The 20,393-nt window shown below is 37.3% G+C and overlaps 2 protein-coding genes across 4 annotated transcripts; both read right to left on the reverse strand.

Moving 5' to 3' along the window:
- Positions 1-1,955: 1,955 nt before the first annotated feature.
- LOC106053958 (cytochrome P450 3A7-like) lies at positions 1,956-9,457 on the reverse strand. Its single transcript, XM_056031125.1, has 4 exons — positions 9,249-9,457; positions 6,407-6,638; positions 4,734-5,408; positions 1,956-3,462 (listed from the first exon to the last, which is right to left on the reverse strand). Exons 2-4 carry the CDS (start codon positions 6,611-6,613, stop codon positions 2,863-2,865), a joined length of 1,482 nt encoding a protein of 493 aa, XP_055887100.1. The 5' UTR covers positions 6,614-6,638; positions 9,249-9,457; the 3' UTR covers positions 1,956-2,862.
- Positions 9,458-12,050: 2,593 nt separating this feature from the next.
- On the reverse strand, positions 12,051-19,325 carry LOC106053956 (cytochrome P450 3A24-like). 3 transcript variants are annotated; one of them, XM_056030996.1, is made up of 5 exons: positions 19,026-19,325; positions 18,014-18,129; positions 15,953-16,184; positions 14,234-14,908; positions 12,051-13,383 (listed from the first exon to the last, which is right to left on the reverse strand). In XM_056030996.1, the coding sequence occupies exons 2-5, from the start codon at positions 18,046-18,048 to the stop codon at positions 12,781-12,783; spliced, it is 1,545 nt and encodes a 514-aa protein (XP_055886971.1). In that variant the 5' UTR covers positions 18,049-18,129; positions 19,026-19,325; the 3' UTR covers positions 12,051-12,780. The 3 variants fall into 3 exon arrangements, with proteins under 3 accessions (XP_055886971.1, XP_055886970.1, XP_055886973.1); XM_056030995.1 differs by having other exon boundaries at positions 18,014-18,172; XM_056030998.1 differs by lacking the exon at positions 18,014-18,129 and having other exon boundaries at positions 19,026-19,306.
- Between the last annotated feature and the right edge of the window lie 1,068 nt (positions 19,326-20,393).

The raw sequence follows: 20,393 nt of genomic DNA on the forward strand, positions 1-20,393 counted from the left end.
CTACTAGTCATCCAAAAATGAACACTTAACTACTCTCGGATAAAATATTGTTTCATGCATCTATACAGAGTCGTAAGGATGGACAAAAGTTGACTAAAAAGTTGGGGGGGATTGGGGAGAAAGTTTTCTTGTTGCCTTAAGGCTGTGCAAAACACAACTCATGTCGCGAGTCGGGAGTCGAATCCGAGTTCCCTAGATTTTGTCTCCCAGTCACACATCTCAACTGATTGTAATAGAACAAAGTATGGTCCAGGCGGAGGTCACGGTCCAGGACGCTAGAGGAAGAAGAAAAAGAAACCGATAGTAAATTCATGTAATTACTGCAACCGGGAAAATGTGTGTGTGTGGGCGGGGGTAACAACGGTATTGAAACTATAATAAACAAAAAAAAAACAACCCAGCTAAACAAAAAATTAAAATTTAATAATAATAATAATAATACAATACAATCACATAAGCGCGCACACTCATTTAGGATTACACTTACATCATTCGTAGCAAAGCAACAAATCTGACACTGTTTTTCTTTTAGAAAAGTTTATTTTGATTTTTTTAAGCATACGAAAATAACATCTATCTCTCTCTCTCTCTTTATCTATCTCTCTCTCTCTCCCTCTCTCTCTCTATCTGACTCTTTCACTGTTTACCCGTTTCTCTTTCCTTCGCTACACACGATTAATTACAAAAAGTGCAACTTTAAGTATTTTCTTGTAACCATTTTTTTCTGTATCACAAACCTAACTAGGTAAGTATTTATGTAGCTCTACAGTCACACGGACCAAGTCAAATATCTCTCTTCAGAAATTGCAACTTTCAGTTGTTCAGTTTTCCTATTGCCAACGATATGAGCTGAAAGTGTACTCTATCCACTCTTTTAACAACAAGATAATCATAAAAAAATACTTAAAAAAAAAAACAACAAAATATCAAACAAAAATAATTAAGTACAACTATTTAATTATTTAATAAATTAATTTTTTGTTAGTGATTCATGTTTTGTCAGGAACCAATGAATAGTTGCGCAAAGTTTAAACTTGAACCGAGAATGGGAAGTGGGAGAAATAACGTTAACAAACTTTGTAGCAGACACAGTGAGTTGATAGAAGTGTTGTAAAAATGGCTCTGTAAATAACGTTAAAACAGATTTTATTGACAAGGTGAAACTTACAAATAATCTTGCAGCTGATCGTGAAAACAATGCAGTTTGTTTAGAAGACCTGTTTTTTTTTTTGGTGGGGTGGGGGTGGGTGTGTGTTTCTGGGCGTTTCATCGAAAACTATTCACTTCATAAATCTGTTTTGTTTCTTTTAATTTTGACTTTAAATTTTTAAGTCATCATTGAAGAGAAACAAAGACTAAATTCATATGAAATAGCGAAAATCGAAATGAATCTAAAAAGTTTGTATCTATTAGATTCTATGTAGTCAAAACAATGAGTTGAAAAAAATGAATATATACTTTAACTCTTTCTCTTCTAACTGACGATGCCATCGTTGATTTTAACCCATTAAACTGAATGGATTTTTGGATTTATAAACTTGAATTTGTGTTGTGTAAAAAGAGAATGCATAATTCTATACTAAAATATAACATTTACTTATAACAAACAAAAAAAGTTATTGAAGTTTAACCAGAACAGGATTGTGAAATACAAATGAGCAAAATGAATAATACTATGGGGAACGTGGAAAATAAGTCTGGAGAGAAAGAGTTAAATTGTTCACAGGACGATCATGTTCAGAGTTTAATGCCACACCACGCCAGCTATCTGATGGTCAGTCTGTCTGTCACAAACCGCTGTGAGCCCACACCACACCAGCTATCTGATGGTCTGTCACAAACCGCTGTAAGCCCACACCACACCAGCTATCTGATGGTCTGTCACAAACCGCTGTGAGCCCACACCACACCAGCTATCTGATGGTCAGTCTGTCACCTAGGTCATTATCTGCAAGCCAGTTCTCTGAAATCAAGTGATCTCTTCGTCTATTTGCTTGTACTTAATATCAAATACAAATATCTGAGAGACTGCGAGCTCTTTACTTATTATTCAGTCTATCTGCTAATTATAGTCACTAATCTGTCAGCCTAAGTACTAGTTAATAATATGTTAACTAGTTAACTGCTGAAATAAGATTATACACAAATTCAATCTTATAACACAATTTAAATTGTTAAATTTTGGAAAAAAATGTTTTATTATAGGAAAGTGATAATGTACACAGATAATTGTAGAATTTTTAAGCATAGCAGAAGAATTATTTAGAAATGAAAGCCATAAAATTGAGGAATGTATGTTACAAAAAAAAAATAAAATAAAAATGGTTCCCTGCAAAAGAAACACATGTATGCACAATATCTACTCCAACATTTAAAGCGGTGGTAGAGTAGTTTGAATCTCTGTGAAGACTTGGATTTTGAATTTCGGGATTTTTAGAACGTCCCTGAGTCCACCAAACTCTAATGGGTAACTGACTAAAGTTTGGGAAATTAAATGCGGTCGGTCGTTGAGCTGGCCACATAACACCCTGCTCGTTAACCGTTGGCCAAAGAAACCTTACCATCATCTTCCCTATAGATCGCAAGGTCTGGGCACTTGATTTAACTAAATCATCTCTATATTTCTTTAAAGTTGTTCTTTACATTGTTGATCCATGTTCTAATCCCATTCAATATTATTCATTAGTCCTTGTTTTATGTGACCTGTGTTCAGTGATATAAATGATTGATCTCTTTACTAAATATACAGCCTTTATTTAATAGCTATATTCTTGACTTATTGATTTATTCCGTTCTGAGAGTACAAACATTTGAATGAAGAATTAAAAAAAAGATTAAATATTAATAATGCTGTGTGGTTATTTATCGCCTTCGTATAAATTTTACCCACAATCCATTGGTAGCTTTTAGGTGCATTTTACTGATCTGAATTGGAAAAACCGATTTACTACACGGGACAGGGGTCAGTTGCTGTAGTATGGTCACCAAGACCATCTTTAACTCTAAAAGTGCCAGTCTCATTCCAATGCAGCTGCGTGGACCGTGTCCAAATGGAAGGTGAGCCATTGGATGCCGGGACGCCTTGTTCTCAGAGTTGAAGCGTTCTGGATCAAACTTCTCAGGTTCCGGATAAATTTCCGGATCGTGGTGAATGGCGTACACCGGCACGCCTACGACCATATCCTTAGGGATTTGTATCCCGTGTATCACCGTATCCTCGACACATATCCGGGTGTTGAAGAAGCCGGGCGGCGCCAATCGCATTGACTCGTTAATGCACATATCGATGTAGGTCAGTGACTGGACCTCGTCGTAATCAGGAAATTGTTCGCCACATTTGTCGTCCACCTCTTCCTGAGCTTTTTGACAACATTCTGGGTTCAAGGCCAGATAGAACAAGGTGAAGGACAACACAGTTGACACTGTTTCAAACCCTGCCAGTATAAAGGCTAAAGCTTGTCCCTGGGGATAGAATGTATACAAACATCAGTAATATTTTTAGATATTTAATTATTGATTGATCAGATACTTACATTAAAAATAATTGAGAAATATTGTACCAAATGTTAAATGATTTTCAGACTTTTCTATATTCCGTTATAATTTTATCTCAAACTTCAATACAGAAGATTTTGAGAAGTAGGCAAAACCATGCTAGACAACCTTTAGTGTATCCCGAATAGAAAATTCAGAAATACTTCTTTTGTGCATATGAGATCTCTGGTTAACATCAAAAGCTGTTTGTATGAAAATCTCTAATACTTTTTCTATGTTGTTTAAATATTGGTTGCATTTAGTATGAATAAACAAAATGCTAACGCACATTTATTTTTAAAATTAATAAAATATATTAGCCTACTTAGGCTTTGACTATTTTTATTACATGCATAAGACATGTATTGAAAAACAATTATAATAATTATGCAAAAGTACATTGCAGTATTTTTGTTTACTCTAGATATTGAGGTCTTAACATGAAGCCATAAGATTATGGATTTGAATTCGTTCGACATTTTTTATGAATACATTTAACCGCAAGAGAAGTAACTTCATTTCAACTGGTAGTCAGGAGAAGGTAACAAACTAAAAGTTAAAGCGTTTAAACTTACAACATTCACGTTAGCAGTTGACACTGAAACATTAAATACTTTTTTTTTTTCAAAATGGACAGGCTGCAGCTGAAAGTGAGCTATAAACAAGGTAGACCTACTCTTAATTCTTCTGATGTTTTATGCGTAAAGGTCATAGAAAAAAGAAAACAAAAACATTATTTGAAAAAGCCAATATCTTCTTTAGAGTGTTCCAGGGCATTTAACACCTAACAATATGTTCGTACATAAAATTGGAAAGTGACATTCTCAAATTAAAAAAAAAGTTCAAGCATACGAACTTTTAAAAAATCTGTCCGTGAAATATTAAAACCGAACATCCAGCCTTATACAACGCTAAATTATTCTTTAGAAATCACATAATTACATAAGTTTAACTATCACCAAGAAATAAAAAGTTTAGTCTGAGTTTGTTTTAGAGAAATTTCTCATCGCAGGATGGCTGCCTGGTCGTGTGGTATGCGCTTTGGGCTGTTGTCTCAATAGTACCGAGTTCGGGCTCTGCCCGCCGTCACCCTTCGCCGTACTGCGGTAGTTTTGATCAAGGATCTAATAATCTTCAATTCTGAAGGAACTTGCAACTCTTAAAACAGACGAAAGTTACCAATTTATATTTAGACTTACGTGAATTTCAGATCGTGTCAATTTTTTCACACCTGGTTGTTCAGACTCGGCTTCTGCTCTCATAACAAGATCTACAAAGTCATTGACAGTGCCCATTCGCTCTTCCTTTTTTCTGTCTTCAATCACCTGATCTATCAATTCAGCAAAGTACTCTAAAGATCTCTGAGACAGCACGGGTATTTCTAATGCTGTCAACAAAGTCTTCACCACTGGGAAGAAATAGATTAAAGTAATTATAGCCGCGTTTGGGTTCATGACTTTTTTGGCTTCAATGGCGAATTTATTCTTGGGATCTCTCTGAGTGTTAATCTCCAAGCCGAACCCAGTGCTGGCAATGACGTCAAGAGCGAAGTTGGAACAGATGTCTTTGAGCTCAACTTCTTGACCAGTTTCTTGACATTGTCTCAAATTTTCCAACAAAATTTTGCTGTTGCGCTCAATGTGCCCAGACATTTTCTTTATTTTAGAGGCACTGAAAACTGGGCTGATGGCCCCACGGACGTGTTTCCAGTGGTTGCCTGACAAACTGAGTAAATTGTCTTTGAAAGGTGGGTCAGCGTCGAAGATTTGGTAGCGATCCACGAAGTTGTTGAAGTTTTTGATGAAGATGTCTTTGGCCATGTCCAAGTCCTTGATGACCATCACTGGCCTTCTCATGTCGTACCATCCATAAACCTTGAAGAGATTATGAATAGAAAATACATCTTAAGCACAGCTTTAACTTAGCACTATTATTGACTATTCGCTTACAAAGAAAAATTAGTCAGTGATAAACAAAAATAACAACACAATCTCGTGTTAATCTCATTACATTCAGGGCCCAAATCTTTGATCTACTTTGTCTACTAAATGAATTACAGTCGTTCAAAGACTGAAACTTGACAACCTCTTTTACCCACAGACTAACAGACATCTAAATAGACCAAAGAACGTGTGCATTTCATTGAAAACAAAAACAACAGACAACTGACAAAATGTAAAAACAAAAAAGAATTCTCACTTTCTGTCCAAATAATATGTCGACTTCATATTTTATCTTTTTTTCTTTGTTTTTTTTTTGTAAATTCGCATTCACACCATTCCACATTTTTTCATTGTGCACTTTGACCAGCTTCTAATTTTTGCCTTTTCTTCATGACAAGGATATAAACTAAAACTAAGACTAGTAAAAAATAGAGATTATAAAAAAAAGTAAAGTTCCTCTTTCAGATCTTGTGATCTATGGGGCAGATGATGTAAAGGTCATCTATTTCTGTTGCCTACGGTTAACAAGAGTGTCATGTGGCCAGCACAATGACCAACCGCTTAACTTTTCCACAACTAATGTCAAGTACGCATTAGAGCTGAGTGGGCTTAGAGGCACCATAAAATCCCGAAATTAAAAATCCCCGCTCTTCACCAGGATTCGAACCCAGAACCCTCAGTTGGGAAGCCAAGCGCTTTACCACTCAGCCACAGCGCCTCCGATTATTAAAAATATTCACTAGGAAAAAAAATTGGCGACCGGATTCACCACTGTCGTGTAAGCAATATTGATCTAAAAGAAATGTAGACGCAAGGATGAAACTCATAATTAACAAACTCGTAACTGAAATGTCATTCCCCAACCATCATATATACAATAAGAAAAATATTAAAATGTTATCACTGGACACGTTTAAGTTCATGTTTACCTTGTGATCTTTGTATTGCTTATACATCAGTTTTTGTAGATCGAAATTCCCATGCTGGAAGGCCAGACCAGCGTTTCCGAAAAACCAGGAAGTTGGCGGATGATCGATTCCTAACTTTTTAAATACGCCTTGGTTGGCAGTCATGTACTTGTATAGAGCCGCCACTGATAGGGCAATAGTGGAACCGACTATGATCAGTGTAAACATCTCTGGTGTTTAGAAATATGATTATCTATCAGAATAAAAGGAAAGCATCTATTAATTAAATGAAATTATTTCTTATGTAATAATAGCTAAAAACATATTAACCCTTTTTGAGAGCTATCTTTAGGAAACGCTAAATTTACTTATAAGATTTCATATAAACATACACTAATATATCTCACTGATGGAACAGTAACAGAACTAATGTTTTACAGCTATATCTATTTATTAGGTAACAGTGGTCTCTGAAAACTTCCAGCATGGACTCCGCCACCTGGAAGATGGAATCACATGATAGAGCATCATGACTAAGCGCTGTGAAAACTGGTGCTCAAATTGCTGAGGAAAAGAGAACAGCGCTAGCAGAAGAAAAAAACCAGAGAAGAAAAGCAAGGCCAATGACACTAGCTCCAGCTGAAATAACCTGGAAGATGGAATCACATGATAGAGCATCATGGCTAAGCGCTGTGAAAACTGGTGCTCAAATTGCCGAGGACAAGAGAACAGCGCTGGCAGAAGAAAAGCACCAGAGAAAAAAAGCAAGGCAACTGACACTAGCTCCAGCTGAAATAACCTGGAAGATGGAATCACATGACAGAGCATCATGGCATCAGGCTGTGAAAACTGGTGCTCAAATTGCCGAGGACAAGAGAACAGCGCTGGCAGAAGAAAAGCGCCAGAGAAAAAAAGCAAGGCAACTGACACTAGCTCCAGCTGAAATAACCTGGAAGATGGAATCACATGACAGAGCATCATGGCATCAGGCTGTGAAAACTGGTGCTCAAATTGCCGAGGACAAGAGAACAGCGCTGGCAGAAGAAAAGCGCCAGAGAAAAAAAGCAAGGCAACTGACACTAGCTCCAGCTGAAATAACCTGGAAGATGGAATCACATGACAGAGCATCATGGCATCAGGCTGTGAAAACTGGTGCTCAAATTGCCGAGGACAAGAGAACAGCGCTGGCAGAAGAAAAGCGCCAGAGAAAAAAAGCAAGGCAACTGACACTAGCTCCAGCTGAAATAACCTGGAAGATGGAATCACATGACAGAGCATCATGGCATCAGGCTGTGAAAACTGGTGCTCAAATTGCCGAGGACAAGAGAACAGCGCTGGCAGAAGAAAAGCGCCAGAGAAAAAAAGCAAGGCAACTGACACTAGCTCCAGCTGAAATAACCTGGAAGATGGAATCACATGACAGAGCATCATGGCATCAGGCTGTGAAAACTGGTGCTCAAATTGCCGAGGACAAGAGAACAGCGCTAGCAGAAGAAAACGGCCAGAGAAGAAAAAGCAAGGCAACTGACACTAGCTCCAGCTGAAATAACCTGGAAGATGGAATCACATGACAGAGCATCATGGCATCAGGCTGTGAAAACTGGTGCTCAAATTGCCGAGGACAAGAGAACAGCGCTGGCAGAAGAAAAGCGCCAGAGAAGAAAAGCAAGGCAACTGACACTAGCTCCAGCTGAAATAACCTGGAAGATGGAATCACATGACAGAGCATCATGGCATCAGGCTGTGAAAACTGGTGCTCAAATTGCCGAGGACAAGAGAACAGCGCTAGCAGAAGAAAACGGCCAGAGAAGAAAAGCAAGGCCAATGACACTAGCTCCAGCTGCAATAACCTGGAAGATGGAATCACATGATAGAGCATCATGGCATCAGGCTGTGAAAACTGGTGCTCAAATTGCTGAGGACAAGAGAACAGCGCTGGCAGAAGAAAACGGCCAGAGAAGAAAAGCAAGGCCAATGACACTAGGTCCAGCTGCAATAACCTGCCCAGTGTACAGCCGAACATTCCGGGCTCACATATTTCTCATCTAAGGCACAAAACCCCAGTGTAACTGCAAAGCTCTCAGCCCCCTGAATGACAAAACTGGTGATCACCAAACCACGATGGACAAATTTATATGTAAAACACTAGTTATATAGAACACCAGTGCTCAAGGAGTGCAAACTAATTAAAGTAATTTGGATAAGTTATTATTAAAAAGTAATTTACTAATGGGGTTTCTGGTTGGGGAGGTAATTAGTATCTTTTCTCGATGATGAAAAGTTTCTGGTAGTATGAATGAAGCAGTGTAGCTACCACCTTCAAAGTGCAAAATAAACAACAACTAGATCTAGGTTTATTTAAACACATTTCTTTTACGTACTCTCAACATTAACGGTCGGCTTTATAAATGGCCGGCTTATTGCCAGATTGGCTTTCTGATCCAGAGTCTAGTTAACAACAAAAATCTAGATGAAGGTGTAAATGTCGACGCTAAAAACTGTAATTACTTTTCCTTTGACTGAACGCAGCAATTGTTTGTATTTATAAGTTATAAAATAACCTTGATTTCATTGCACTTGTTGGACGCGAGGCCTTGATTAACTTCATTCACAGACTCTCTTTATTTACAAAGAAATCTATTTATTATATACAGAAATAATAATAATAAAGCTTGTCTTCGTGTCCGGAGATTAATGAGAAATGCAGTATTTCCGGTAGATACCAAGCCCCGGCTGTGACCTACATATTTTGCTACATCCAGCGCAGACCTAACCAGCTATACATTATATAAAACAATCTAAATATTTGAGAGAGTTTGGAAGTTTTAACTTTAACACACATCAGAGTTATTAATATACTCACGTTAGAGACTCCAAGTCACAACTTTTAGATACAATCGCTCTTTATGACATTGAAAACACACTGGCTTGAGATCTAGTTAGTAGCCCATTTTATAATATACCAGTTACCCACAATCGGAGAATGTCTACCTGGGGTTAAAAATAAGAGTAATAAATCCAAGTATAGGGGGAGGTATTAACTCGCAAATTACCTAAAATGGAATGAGATAGCCAGAAGGAACTACCCACCAATGTGACCCAGCTATCGATTCAACGCACAGAATCAAAGATACGCGAAGTTATCCGTAGTACGGGTGTCTCACTCATTAGCATAAAATGTGGAACTCTGAGAACTTCGGTCTAATATTTCATGACCGTAGATCAGGGATTCTCAACATTTATTGTCTGGCTGATTTATGCAGCCCGTTCAATTTCAATAGGTATTTTGAGTTTTAATACTGTTCAAATGATTTACTATGAGTAATATAATTAGTTTTTATTTGTTAGCGGCTCCCGAAAGGGGAAAAAGACGCTATTAGTTTTGTGTGGAATGTCTGTCCGTCCGTCCGTCCCGTTTAGATCTCGTAAACTAGAAAAGTTAGTGAAAATCCGACATCATAATATTTAGACCATTCAAAGTTCTGATGCAGCGGCTACTTTTTTTTTTCTGAAAGCGAAAAAACTAATTTGTTAAAATCACTCTTGCAAGCATTTTTTTCTTCATAAAAATACACCACTTTTACAACTATTCACTATTAATAGTAACAGACACGGGAGGTTCTTTAGTAGGGAAGTTAGCTTTTTACCACATTTCTAACACATTTATGCAAATGGTTTTAGATTTATGGTCAATTTTTTTTTAAACATTTGTATTGCTAAGCTAGATAAGTTCTAACATACTAACTGTTACATTTACACAAAAAAATGTTTACTTTGTTTAAAGAGAAAAAAATCTATAAAGTAGGCATAAAAGCTGGACATAATTTAAAATAACAATTAATAAGTAGTTTTTCATATTATCGCGTGAACCGCAGCGCTGCAACATCACACAGGATACTGGTCTGAACTAAATGATTTATTTTTTTTTACAAAGATAAGTCATTAGATAAGTCATTCTTAAGGATTTGAATAAGAGATTGACCCTTTACAAAACTATTAGATCAATTAGATATTCATGATAAGACATCAGTTAGGCCACGTTTCCCTTGTAACTTCACATTCACTTTCACCTATCCTTTGGTCTGCTGGAACGATGGGGCACCACACAAGATCTGTCAACCTTCTTTCGACATTCTTCTCTGTCATTTGTCTTTGATAGAATTTCTTTCTGAAAATATTGAAACCTGCCTTTTTACCTGTCTACCTTATTACACTTAGAGGGCCGATTTTGAGTTTGTGTTTCCACACAAACTGTCTTTGTTACCTTGTTTGAGTTTTTTTTTTTCTAAACATTTAATGTCTTTCCCATTTCTGAATTTCACTATTGCAGCTTGTGCTGATTATACATGTGTATTCTTATATATATATATATATATATATATATATATATATATATATATATATATATATATATATATATATATATATATATATATATATATATATATATATCGAGTCAATGTGCAAATTGAACAGCTTTTAACACACAAGCAACATTGCTTTAAAGACTTTCCTGTGTAATCCAGCTTGCCCCCAAAGCAGAGAACGCTACACTAATGCCAAAGGAGAGGTCCAGCGGAATCTGAGGTCAGGGAATGTATGGGATTCTGTAGGAGGAGTAGTACCTCTGTAAACTGGGCAATCGCCGTGAAACGTTTTGGAGCACTGTGGGACATGTAGAGCACACTGGTCATCCACTGCACCCCAAACCAGCTCCAGTTGTCTGGACTCTGTTCTGCAACTTGATTCAACTGGCAAGGGACGAGAGTAAGGCTGATGCAGTGCAAACCTCCCTCACTTTAATACATTTTCATCATTCTCATCTCCCTCTCTCTCTGTCTCTCTCTCACTCTCTCTGTCTCTCTCTCTGTCTCTCTCTCTGTCTCTTTCTCACTGACTGTCTCTCTCTCTCTCTATATATATATATATGTTCTACGACTATGATAGTCTTCTTTAGTTAAATTCTTTTTTGAAGTAACATTTGTATTTTACAAAGCTTATATCAACTCATTCTGTCCGTCTGTCTTGTTAAAAAGTTTGTACACGTTATTTCTCCCATATCCACTCTCGGATCAAGCTGAAATTTTTGACAATTATTTCTTGTACCCGACAACACAAGAATCAATTATTTATGCAAATTTGAACAGATAACACTTATGGACTTGACAATACTCCTTGATACACACCAGAGTTTACGGTTATTATTGATGTTGATTTCGAGACGATTACCTATTCACTTGCAGAAGTGACGCCTAAACCAGCAAGTGCTCGTTAGCCATGGCTGGCTATCCACCTAGGAGAAGGAATACTCAACTTCTGCTGCTTGCAGCTATAAGCAATCATTGGAAAGGTTTCGGGAGTTAACCCTGAGGAAAAATCAGGAGCAGGCGACCCTTAGGCAGTTTGCAGCACTCTGTGCTACATCCTAGCAAAGCCTGCGACACCGCTGACTCCAAACGTTTTCTGCACTTGCCGTTTCTTTGGATACATCGGCTGCCTGGAGAGGGGGAACTGATGTGCGGGCGACATTGTTCTGACCACAGCTAATGCCCAGGCATTCATATAATTTCCATGAGATGACACATTGTCGATTCGCGACTGAAGGAGGCCATATACACAATCTCACAGATTTAGAATTTTTAAATTTACAGTCGAAAACAACAACAACAACAAAACACGTTTTATTCCATTGTAAATACATTTTTAAATACACTTCCACTGTAGAATTGTTGGGGTGTTAGTGATAACCAATGATTGAGATATTTTAAGCATATACCCAATCTGGGAAAATCACTAAAAGACTTTTTTTTACTAAACGAGCGTATTCTAATTAAACATAGGCTTAAGGAGTGCACAGAATAGAATATACATGTTTGTTTGTTTTTAAATCCTATATGACATCACAGAACTTAAAAATCACAAGCTAACCTTTGTAGGTTGCAGTAAAAGCAAATTAACACAAATTCTTACTGGGGTGTAGATAATAGAACTAAATAGTTTGGGCTTGATTGTAAAGCAAGCCCCCACCTGGAAGCCTGGAACCCCCAAGGAAAGAGAAAGAGGGTACGACCCAGAAAGAGGGTACGACATTGCGCCGAGATTTGGAAGAAACTATAAAGCAGATGGGCTAAATATTCAAATCTTATATGCTTATATGTGTCTCTCTCTCTATTTTTCTGGAAAAGTAAAAGGTTAAAAATATCTTACAAATATAAAGGCCCCCCCCCCCAAAAAAAAAAAACAGCTCTCAACAATATTCATCAAGATTTGATTAAAACAACTCAATTAGTTTCAAAATTAGCGTCAAAATAAAAAGTATATTTTGCACTTATCACATGAGTATATTGAATACGAAATCTACATAACAGTGAAAAACAAAACATAAGATTTAAACTTCAGGTTTTTCTTGATTGAAATTTAACCCAAAGGTCGTCCTGCGCTTTGGGCTGCATTTTGCTGAGCTTGATTGGATAGACAGACCTGCTACAAGGAACAGGAGTGAACCTTTGCAGAATGGCCGCCATGACTATCTTCAGTTCTAAAAGCGCAAGTCTCATGCCTATGCATTTCCGTGGACCTTGACCGAAGGGTAAGTGAGCGTACGGGTGCCTGGCTGACTTGTTCTCTGGACTAAAACGCTCAGGGTCAAACGTCTCGGGTTCTGGGAAAATATCTGGGTCAGTGTAAAAAGCATAAACTGGAATGATGACGATCATGTCTTTTGGGAAATGAACACCCTGAATGTCCGTGTCCTGAACACAGACCCTGTTGATCAAGATGCCCGGTGGAACTAATCGCATGGCCTCGTTAAGGCACATGTCCAGGTAGGCCAGTGACTGCACTTTGTCGTAGTCTGGGAACTCCTTGCCACATTTCGCATCCACCTCTGCTTGGGCTTTCTGGCAACATTCAGGGTTCATGGCCAAGAAGAACAAGGTGAAGGACATGACCGTGGATACAGTGTCGTATCCGGCTAAAATGAAGGCGAGTGCTTGCCCCTGGAAGAATAAACAAAATAATTTTTTGACTGAATTGATTTTTGTAAGCAACATTTTTGTTTTCAGATATTTCTATTCCTACAATTAGCGCACACCTTCTTCACAGTTTTCACCTGGGACCCCCGGTTCGGAAGCCAAGCGCTTTGCCACTCAGCCACCGTGCCTCCCAAAATTGATAGAGGGTCGCGCTAATAACGCCAATGCCTCGGATCGACCCTCAAACTGCTTTTCTCTTTATTTTCCTGTGGCTATAAAATACGAATATTTAGTAGACAATATTATTTGAATATAAAGTAGGAATTGATTAAAAAATGTATATCGAATATTTACTTGATTAGATCTAATAAAGTTTTAATAGACTGGGGATAGAGAACATCGCACACAAAAAAATACTTTATCGCCTTGCCACCACCCACCATTTCCTCAATAAATTGTAAGAATGACTCCAAATTTATGGTTTCTTTTGTGCCGCAAGAAGTATTAAATAGTTGTATGGCTGAAGATATAGTAAAATCAGCCACATTCAAATTTAAAGAGATACGTCTAAACACGGGTTAGTATTAAAGCCGAGTGTTACATATGTTTTTTGTTGGTAATAAAATGACTTGATACAACGTTAATTAACTCATACTATTATTATATAGTGAAAACAGATTTCTCTTAACGTACGTTTAAATTTAAATTTAATTTAGACTGTATTATAAACTATAATCCCACTCCATTCAATCGAACCTCTTTTAAGTAACTAAAATGACACTAAAATTTATATTTTACATATGGATTGCTTGATAATGTTTTCCAAAGACTAGCATCTAAAGGTTTGTTTAAAAATGAAGACAAAATGGCGTACGTGTATTTCTGATCTTGTTAAATCTTTTCCACTTGTCTGACCTTCTTCTGTTTCCGCATTCATCAAGAGATCTAGGAAATCATTGACCTTGCCCTTCAAACCATCCTTTGTTCTTTCTTCTATCAGCTGGTCAACTACGCGGGTTAAGTACTCCAGAGATTTCCGAGACATGATGGACAGCCCCAGTTTGGAGAAAAGTTTCATGAGCTCTGGAACGAAGAAGACTAAAATGAACAAGATCGGGTTGGGGCTCAGAACTTTGCGAGCTTCCACGGCGAATTTGTTCTTGGGATCTTTGAGCGTGTTGATGTCAAGGCCGAACCCGGTGCTGGCGATGACGTCAAGAGTAAAGCAGGAACTGATCTCTTTCAGTTCGACTTCTTTTTTAGCTTCTTTGAAATCCTCCAAATTTTCTAACAAAATTTTGGCGTTTCTTTCAATATGCGACGCCATTCGCTTGATCATCCCGGACGTGAAAGTTGGGCTGACGGTAGTACGGACGTGTCTCCAGTGGTCACCTTTTAAGTTGAGGAGGTTGTCGTGTACAGGGGGCTCGCCTTCGAAAATTATGTGACGATCAATGAAACTGTTGAAGTTTTTGACACAAATGTCTTTGACAAGGTCAAGGTCTCTGACAATCATCACAGGTCGTCTGCCGTTATACCAACCATAGACCTAAAAAGAAAGGATATTTTGAATTTCTATATACTTATTTGAATATACATTAGTATCCATCCATCCATCTATCTGACTTTCCATACTTGCATGCATACACTTATAAATATGTATATCAATATATTTTTTACAAGAAAAAAAATAGAGATGGCTGACCGATGTCAGCAGTGTTCAGAAAATCTGCAGTCATTATCAAATGCAAACTATTTCAACCTGATGTTGGTAGGTCGTTGGTTTGCAGCTCCAGACAGCTAGTACAACTAATATCGGCGTATTAAATCTTAAATATAATGCTTTAAAATACTTACAATAATTTGAACAGACCTTGTTTTTCATCAAACTTACTATAACTTGTATTAACAATATACACAATTTGAAATGCCATATAAATGTTATAGTAATAATATGAAAGGATAGTTTAACCAAACCTAAATCACTACAACCCTTACTCACTAGGGTCTCTTACTTCCACTAACACCCACGGAACTTATTAACATAATTATACCAGACCAGCCTATGGTTTCATCATTCTTCACCGCCAAAAACTAACACTCCCCTTTTTCTCTTCGAAACCTTGGAAACAAACACATACACTCCATAACAGAATCATATTAATTAATATAACTAAGATAGATGAAAGGGTGGTGGTTGAGTGGTCAAGCGATTGGCTGCAGAACCTGGTGTTCTGGGTGAAGACTGGCATTTTGAATTTCGGGATTTTTAAGGCATCCATGAGTCCACCCAACTCTAATGGGAAACTGGCTTTAGTTGGAGAAAGTATAAACGGTTGGTCGTTGAATTGGCCACATTGGCCAAAGAAACCTTAACATCATTTGTCCTATAGATATCAAGGTCTGAAAGAGGGAGTAAGATAGATGACACTAGAACTAAAAAAAAACATAACCATATTACATTAATGTAACTAAGACGATTCTAGACCTAAGTTATGTACAAATGTTTAGGTATCTGGTAAGGTTGAGTTATAACTTCCAATAACTTTGTTTTGCTATTAAAATTAAAGCACATGTTTTAGACGTCACTCACTTTCTTGTCTTTATATTTATTGTAGAAAACTCGCTGCATCTCAAACAGTCCGTGTTTCACAGACAGGTCGAAGTTTCCCAGAAACCATTTGGCTGGCGGATGTTCGATGCCCATCTTTCTAAGCACGTCATAGCTGGCAGACATATACCTCACCATGGCAACGGTACAAACAACAACAGCTAGTCCTGCTAAAACTAATGTCAACATGTTGATTGCAGTGATTTTCTTAGCACTGAAAAACAACAACAACACAACAACAAATGATTAAAACTTGTTAAGCTTTTGATTGTCTAACCTGTAGGTTAGTGAGGAAGACAGAAAAAAAGTAGTTAAAATGGTTTCAGTTTCTTTTCTTGTTTTTGTTTTGTTTTGTGTCTCAAATACATTTACAAACTGATTGTATTTTCCTCCAAATGCGACCTGCGCTGGCTTGGTCATGTCCGCCGGATGCAGGGTGAAAGTATTTCTAAAAATATCCTAATGGATAACTCGCGATGGGCACAAGACAAACTGGTCGTCCACACCTCCGATATATACATGGAGTCAAACGTTACCTCAGAGCAACGGACATCGATGCTGACTATTGGCAGGACATAGCACTAGATTACACTATGTGGAGAGAGATAAAATGGTGACAAAAAAAATAAAGCAATGAACAGCGAAAAATCATTGGCCTCAGAAGAAAGCGTGACAAACGATAAACGAAAAATGGCTGGCGCCACTACACGAGGGTGGTTTCTTTGCACTGGTTGCTAAGAGATCCCCCTGCAGCCTTGTGAACAATCCACACGCCGTTCCTCAAGGAGCCGTTTCAAAAGCTGCGAGGCCCGCAAGGTTAGTGTGATACAATTAAAGAAGATGGCGGAGTCCCCGCTGTCCTCGGCCTTCGGCCAGGCTTCTAATCCCTGCGCCCAGAGCGTTCAAATCAATGGAAATAGCGATTTCGTACATACACACCGATCTCTTCCAAACAGAACGATATGTTAATTCAGGTCGATGAAGGAAGCTCTTTCTTCTTATTCCGCTGACCTAGAGTTTCAAGAGCTCTCGGCTCAACTCTATCCGACAGTTGCAAATGGTAGGCTCTAGCTGCGACTTTAAATTAATGCCTCTGCTTCTCCTCATTAACCCTTTGTAGACCTGTAAACCTTTTTTTTATTATTTTCTATGATCCCTGGAAATTAAATTGTTTCGCAGTGACTTTTTAAAATAGTAGTATGGCAATTCCCCCCCCCCTTTTTTTTTGTTTAAATTCATTTGTATTTATATATATCTATTGTTCTTAAAAATAAAAAACCGAACCAGGGGCATAAAAGAACAAATAAGCGTTTTCGAGCTACCCTCATGGTGCCACTAGCAGAGTTGAAGAACCCCTATGATCAAATGTGACCCATTTAACACAAAACTTCTTACAGTTACTTCCCCTTAGTCTGATGTCATAATTTGATAAAATGAGGTCGAGGCTTTTCTAAAGGTGAAGACCGGAGTTCCCTTCTGAGCCAAACATAAACAAACGTACAGGCTTCTACGCAGAGTGCTTAGCCTTAGACTGTAAGGACAGTAGGAGGGCAGAAAGTTCATTCGGTTGTTGAAATCTGATAATATTTTGTTAAAATATTATATACACTTTTGTTGGAAATGACAGTGCAGTTAAATAGATAACTAGAATCGAACGTGTTCTTGTTACTTTTCTTACAAAATCATGGATGGAGCAATAGTTCTAGCTTTAAGAAGGAACATTTTGTTTACAGGATAATCTTCAAATACAAAAACAAAATTTAATAAAATACTCTGAAAGACACAAAGATAAAGGCACATTCCTCGTCCCATATGCTAGGACAAATTTGTACAAATGCTCCTTCTTCCCTAGTGCTATTAGAGCATGGAATGGGTTGCCTGAGCTAGCCAGGAAAACCAGTGACTTGGCAGAATTTAAGTCATTGGTTAATATGCATGACTAAATGCATGACGCGTAGGACGTAATCATCTTCTTTTTTGAAGTAACGTCTGTATTATATAAGAAGAAGATAAGAAGATAGTGATGATTTATGCCAACTATACCTTTTAAAGTAGCCTCTATAATTTAATGTATTCATAGCAGTAGATGGCTGCCTGGTCGTGTGGTATGCACTCTGGACGATCGTATCGAACGTCCCGGGTTCAAAACGTGACCCATTCTGCGAGATGTAAAAATGTTCAATACTGAAGGAGCCTCCAAAACTTGTGAAACATTGAAACAAACAGAAAGCTGTATTGGCATTTGCGCTTTAAAAAATTTAAAGAATCCATAAAGCTAAATCTATAAAGCTAAATTTATAGAGCTTAGTGTATAGAGCTAATCAATTGAGATGAATCTATAGAGCTAAATTTATAGAGCTTAGTGTATAGAGCTAATCAATTGAGATGAATCTATAGAGCTAAATTTATAGAGCTTAGTGTATAGAGCTAATCAATTGAGATGAGTCTATAGAGCTAAATTTATAGAGCTTAGTGTATAGAGCTAATAAATTGAGATGAATCTATAGAGCTAAATTTATAGAGCTTAGTGTATAGAGCTAATCAATTGAGATGAATCTATAGAGCTAAATTTATAGAGCTTAGTGTATAGAGCTAATCAATTGAGATGAATCTATAGAGCTAAATTTATAGAGCTTAGTGTATAGAGCTAATCAATTGAGATGAATCTATAGAGCTAAATTTATAGAGCTTAGTGTATAGAGCTAATCAATTGAGATGAATCTATAGAGCTAAATTTATAGAGCTTAGTTTATAGAGCTAATCAATTGAGATGAATCTATAGAGCTAAATTTATAGAGCTTAGTGTATAGAGCTAATCAATTGAGATGAATCTATAGAGCTAAATTTATAGAGCTTAGTTTATAGAGCTAATCAATTGAGATGAATCTATAGAGCTAAATTTATAGAGCTTAGTGTATAGAGCTAATCAATTGAGATGAATCTATAGAGCTAAATTTATAGAGCTTAGTGTATAGAGCTAATCAATTGAGATGAATCTATAGAGCTAAAGCTAGACACGTAAGCTCTCTTTATTTAATAAAATAAATTTACCTACCAGTTGAATGAAACGGGCAGCAAATATCACTCAAAGAACCGAACACGCGAATTAAAGTTGACTATAGATCTTTAGAAAACAACAACAAACGTGTCTGACATTCCGTATCGTCTGCTGTGTGAACTGGATTGAGAGATGATTGGGGTAGCACAGCACACAGCCAGGCTCGATACACTGGCATGTCTCGCGACTTGTGATGGCGTGGAACATTTTGCTTGGGTAGTTTTTGTGTCCCGTCACCGAGTCACCGTTACATAGTCATAGATCCAGGCCTAGACAAATCTAGTTTCAGTTCTCGCCCAGCAGTGTTGATAAATTTAAAAAAAAAATGGTTGACTTTTAACTCATAGTTGAATCAAGAGAGTTGAAGGGGCTAAGGGAGAAGGGTTAAATTAAGCTCATTGCCAAGCTATAGAGGTGTGAGTCTGACTAGTGTGACTGTATGCGCATGTTTAGTGTCTGTAGAATGTGAGTAGTATTGTCTATTTAGGACTCATATCTCCTGTCTACATAGACTCCAATCAGCGTAAAAGATGTTTAAGATCTTAAATTCAGTTTTAAATAGACTTTTAACAAGTATGAATCCATAACAATTTGGAGCTTGTAAAAGTAACACAATTGTACCATAATTATTAGACAAAAAAATTTAAGAAAGAAGAATAATCACAAGTGGTTTCGACCAGATCCCAGACAACGAACATCTTAATAGGCCCTGTGGCGACTTGGTACCCTAATATCTGACTTCACCATAAAAAGTGCAATTTTTTTCTCAGCCACAGATTACAATCCTAGTTTAATGGGCTTTTTATAATTAACATAGTCTAATTATGTCGTGTAATAGTTTATTCACACGTTAAAATGTATCTTATTTCACATTTATATTTAGACCATTGCTGCTTCTTCTATGTACGAAAATAAAAGTTGATGAAAACCTTCTTTGGAATTCTAAGGCAATGTGTATAAGTCAATTAGGGGTAAAGTGTGATATTTTACTTTGTTACACTATCCATGCTTTACCCTGTAACCTAAAGATTTTGCAACATTTGATGTAGTTGAAGCTTGGAACTAAGCCTATAACGAAAAAATAAACAACGTCCCTAGCAATGCTGCTCAATGCCAGTATTTGGTTCAGTGAAATATTCTCTCAATGCCTTGACTGAAGCACTATAAGGGCAGTCCTTGTTTGTTCTTATTACATTTTTTATGCCTTCGATTTGTTCACTGTCTAGCACTAGACAATGTGGCCTTCGCATCCGATGTGCTGACTGAACAATGCACGTTTCTAAATATTAAATTAAGGGCAGATAAAAAATACAGTTAGTACTTTTAGTCCATTTTGATTATCTGAAATAGTAGTGTTTCGAAACA

Source organism: Biomphalaria glabrata, chromosome 5, assembly GCF_947242115.1.
Source record: "Biomphalaria glabrata chromosome 5, xgBioGlab47.1, whole genome shotgun sequence".
Classification (NCBI taxonomy): Eukaryota; Metazoa; Mollusca; class Gastropoda; family Planorbidae; genus Biomphalaria; species Biomphalaria glabrata.

Coding starts and splice junctions, on each gene's coding strand:
- LOC106053958 (XM_056031125.1), bottom strand. CDS start 6,613: ATGTTTACACTGATCATAGTCGGTTCCACTATTGCCCTATCAGTGGCG. Junction 5,409..6,406: donor AGCAATACAAAGATCACAAG/GTAAACATGAAC, acceptor AATCTCTTCAAG/GTTTATGGATGGTACGACAT. Junction 3,463..4,733: donor TGACACGATCTGAAATTCAC/GTAAGTCTAAAT, acceptor TTCTATCCCCAG/GGACAAGCTTTAGCCTTTAT.
- LOC106053956 (XM_056030996.1), bottom strand. CDS start 18,048: ATGAATACATTAAATTATAGAGGCTACTTTAAAAG. Junction 14,909..15,952: donor ATAAATATAAAGACAAGAAA/GTGAGTGACGTC, acceptor CTTTCTTTTTAG/GTCTATGGTTGGTATAACGG. Junction 13,384..14,233: donor TAACAAGATCAGAAATACAC/GTACGCCATTTT, acceptor TTATTCTTCCAG/GGGCAAGCACTCGCCTTCAT.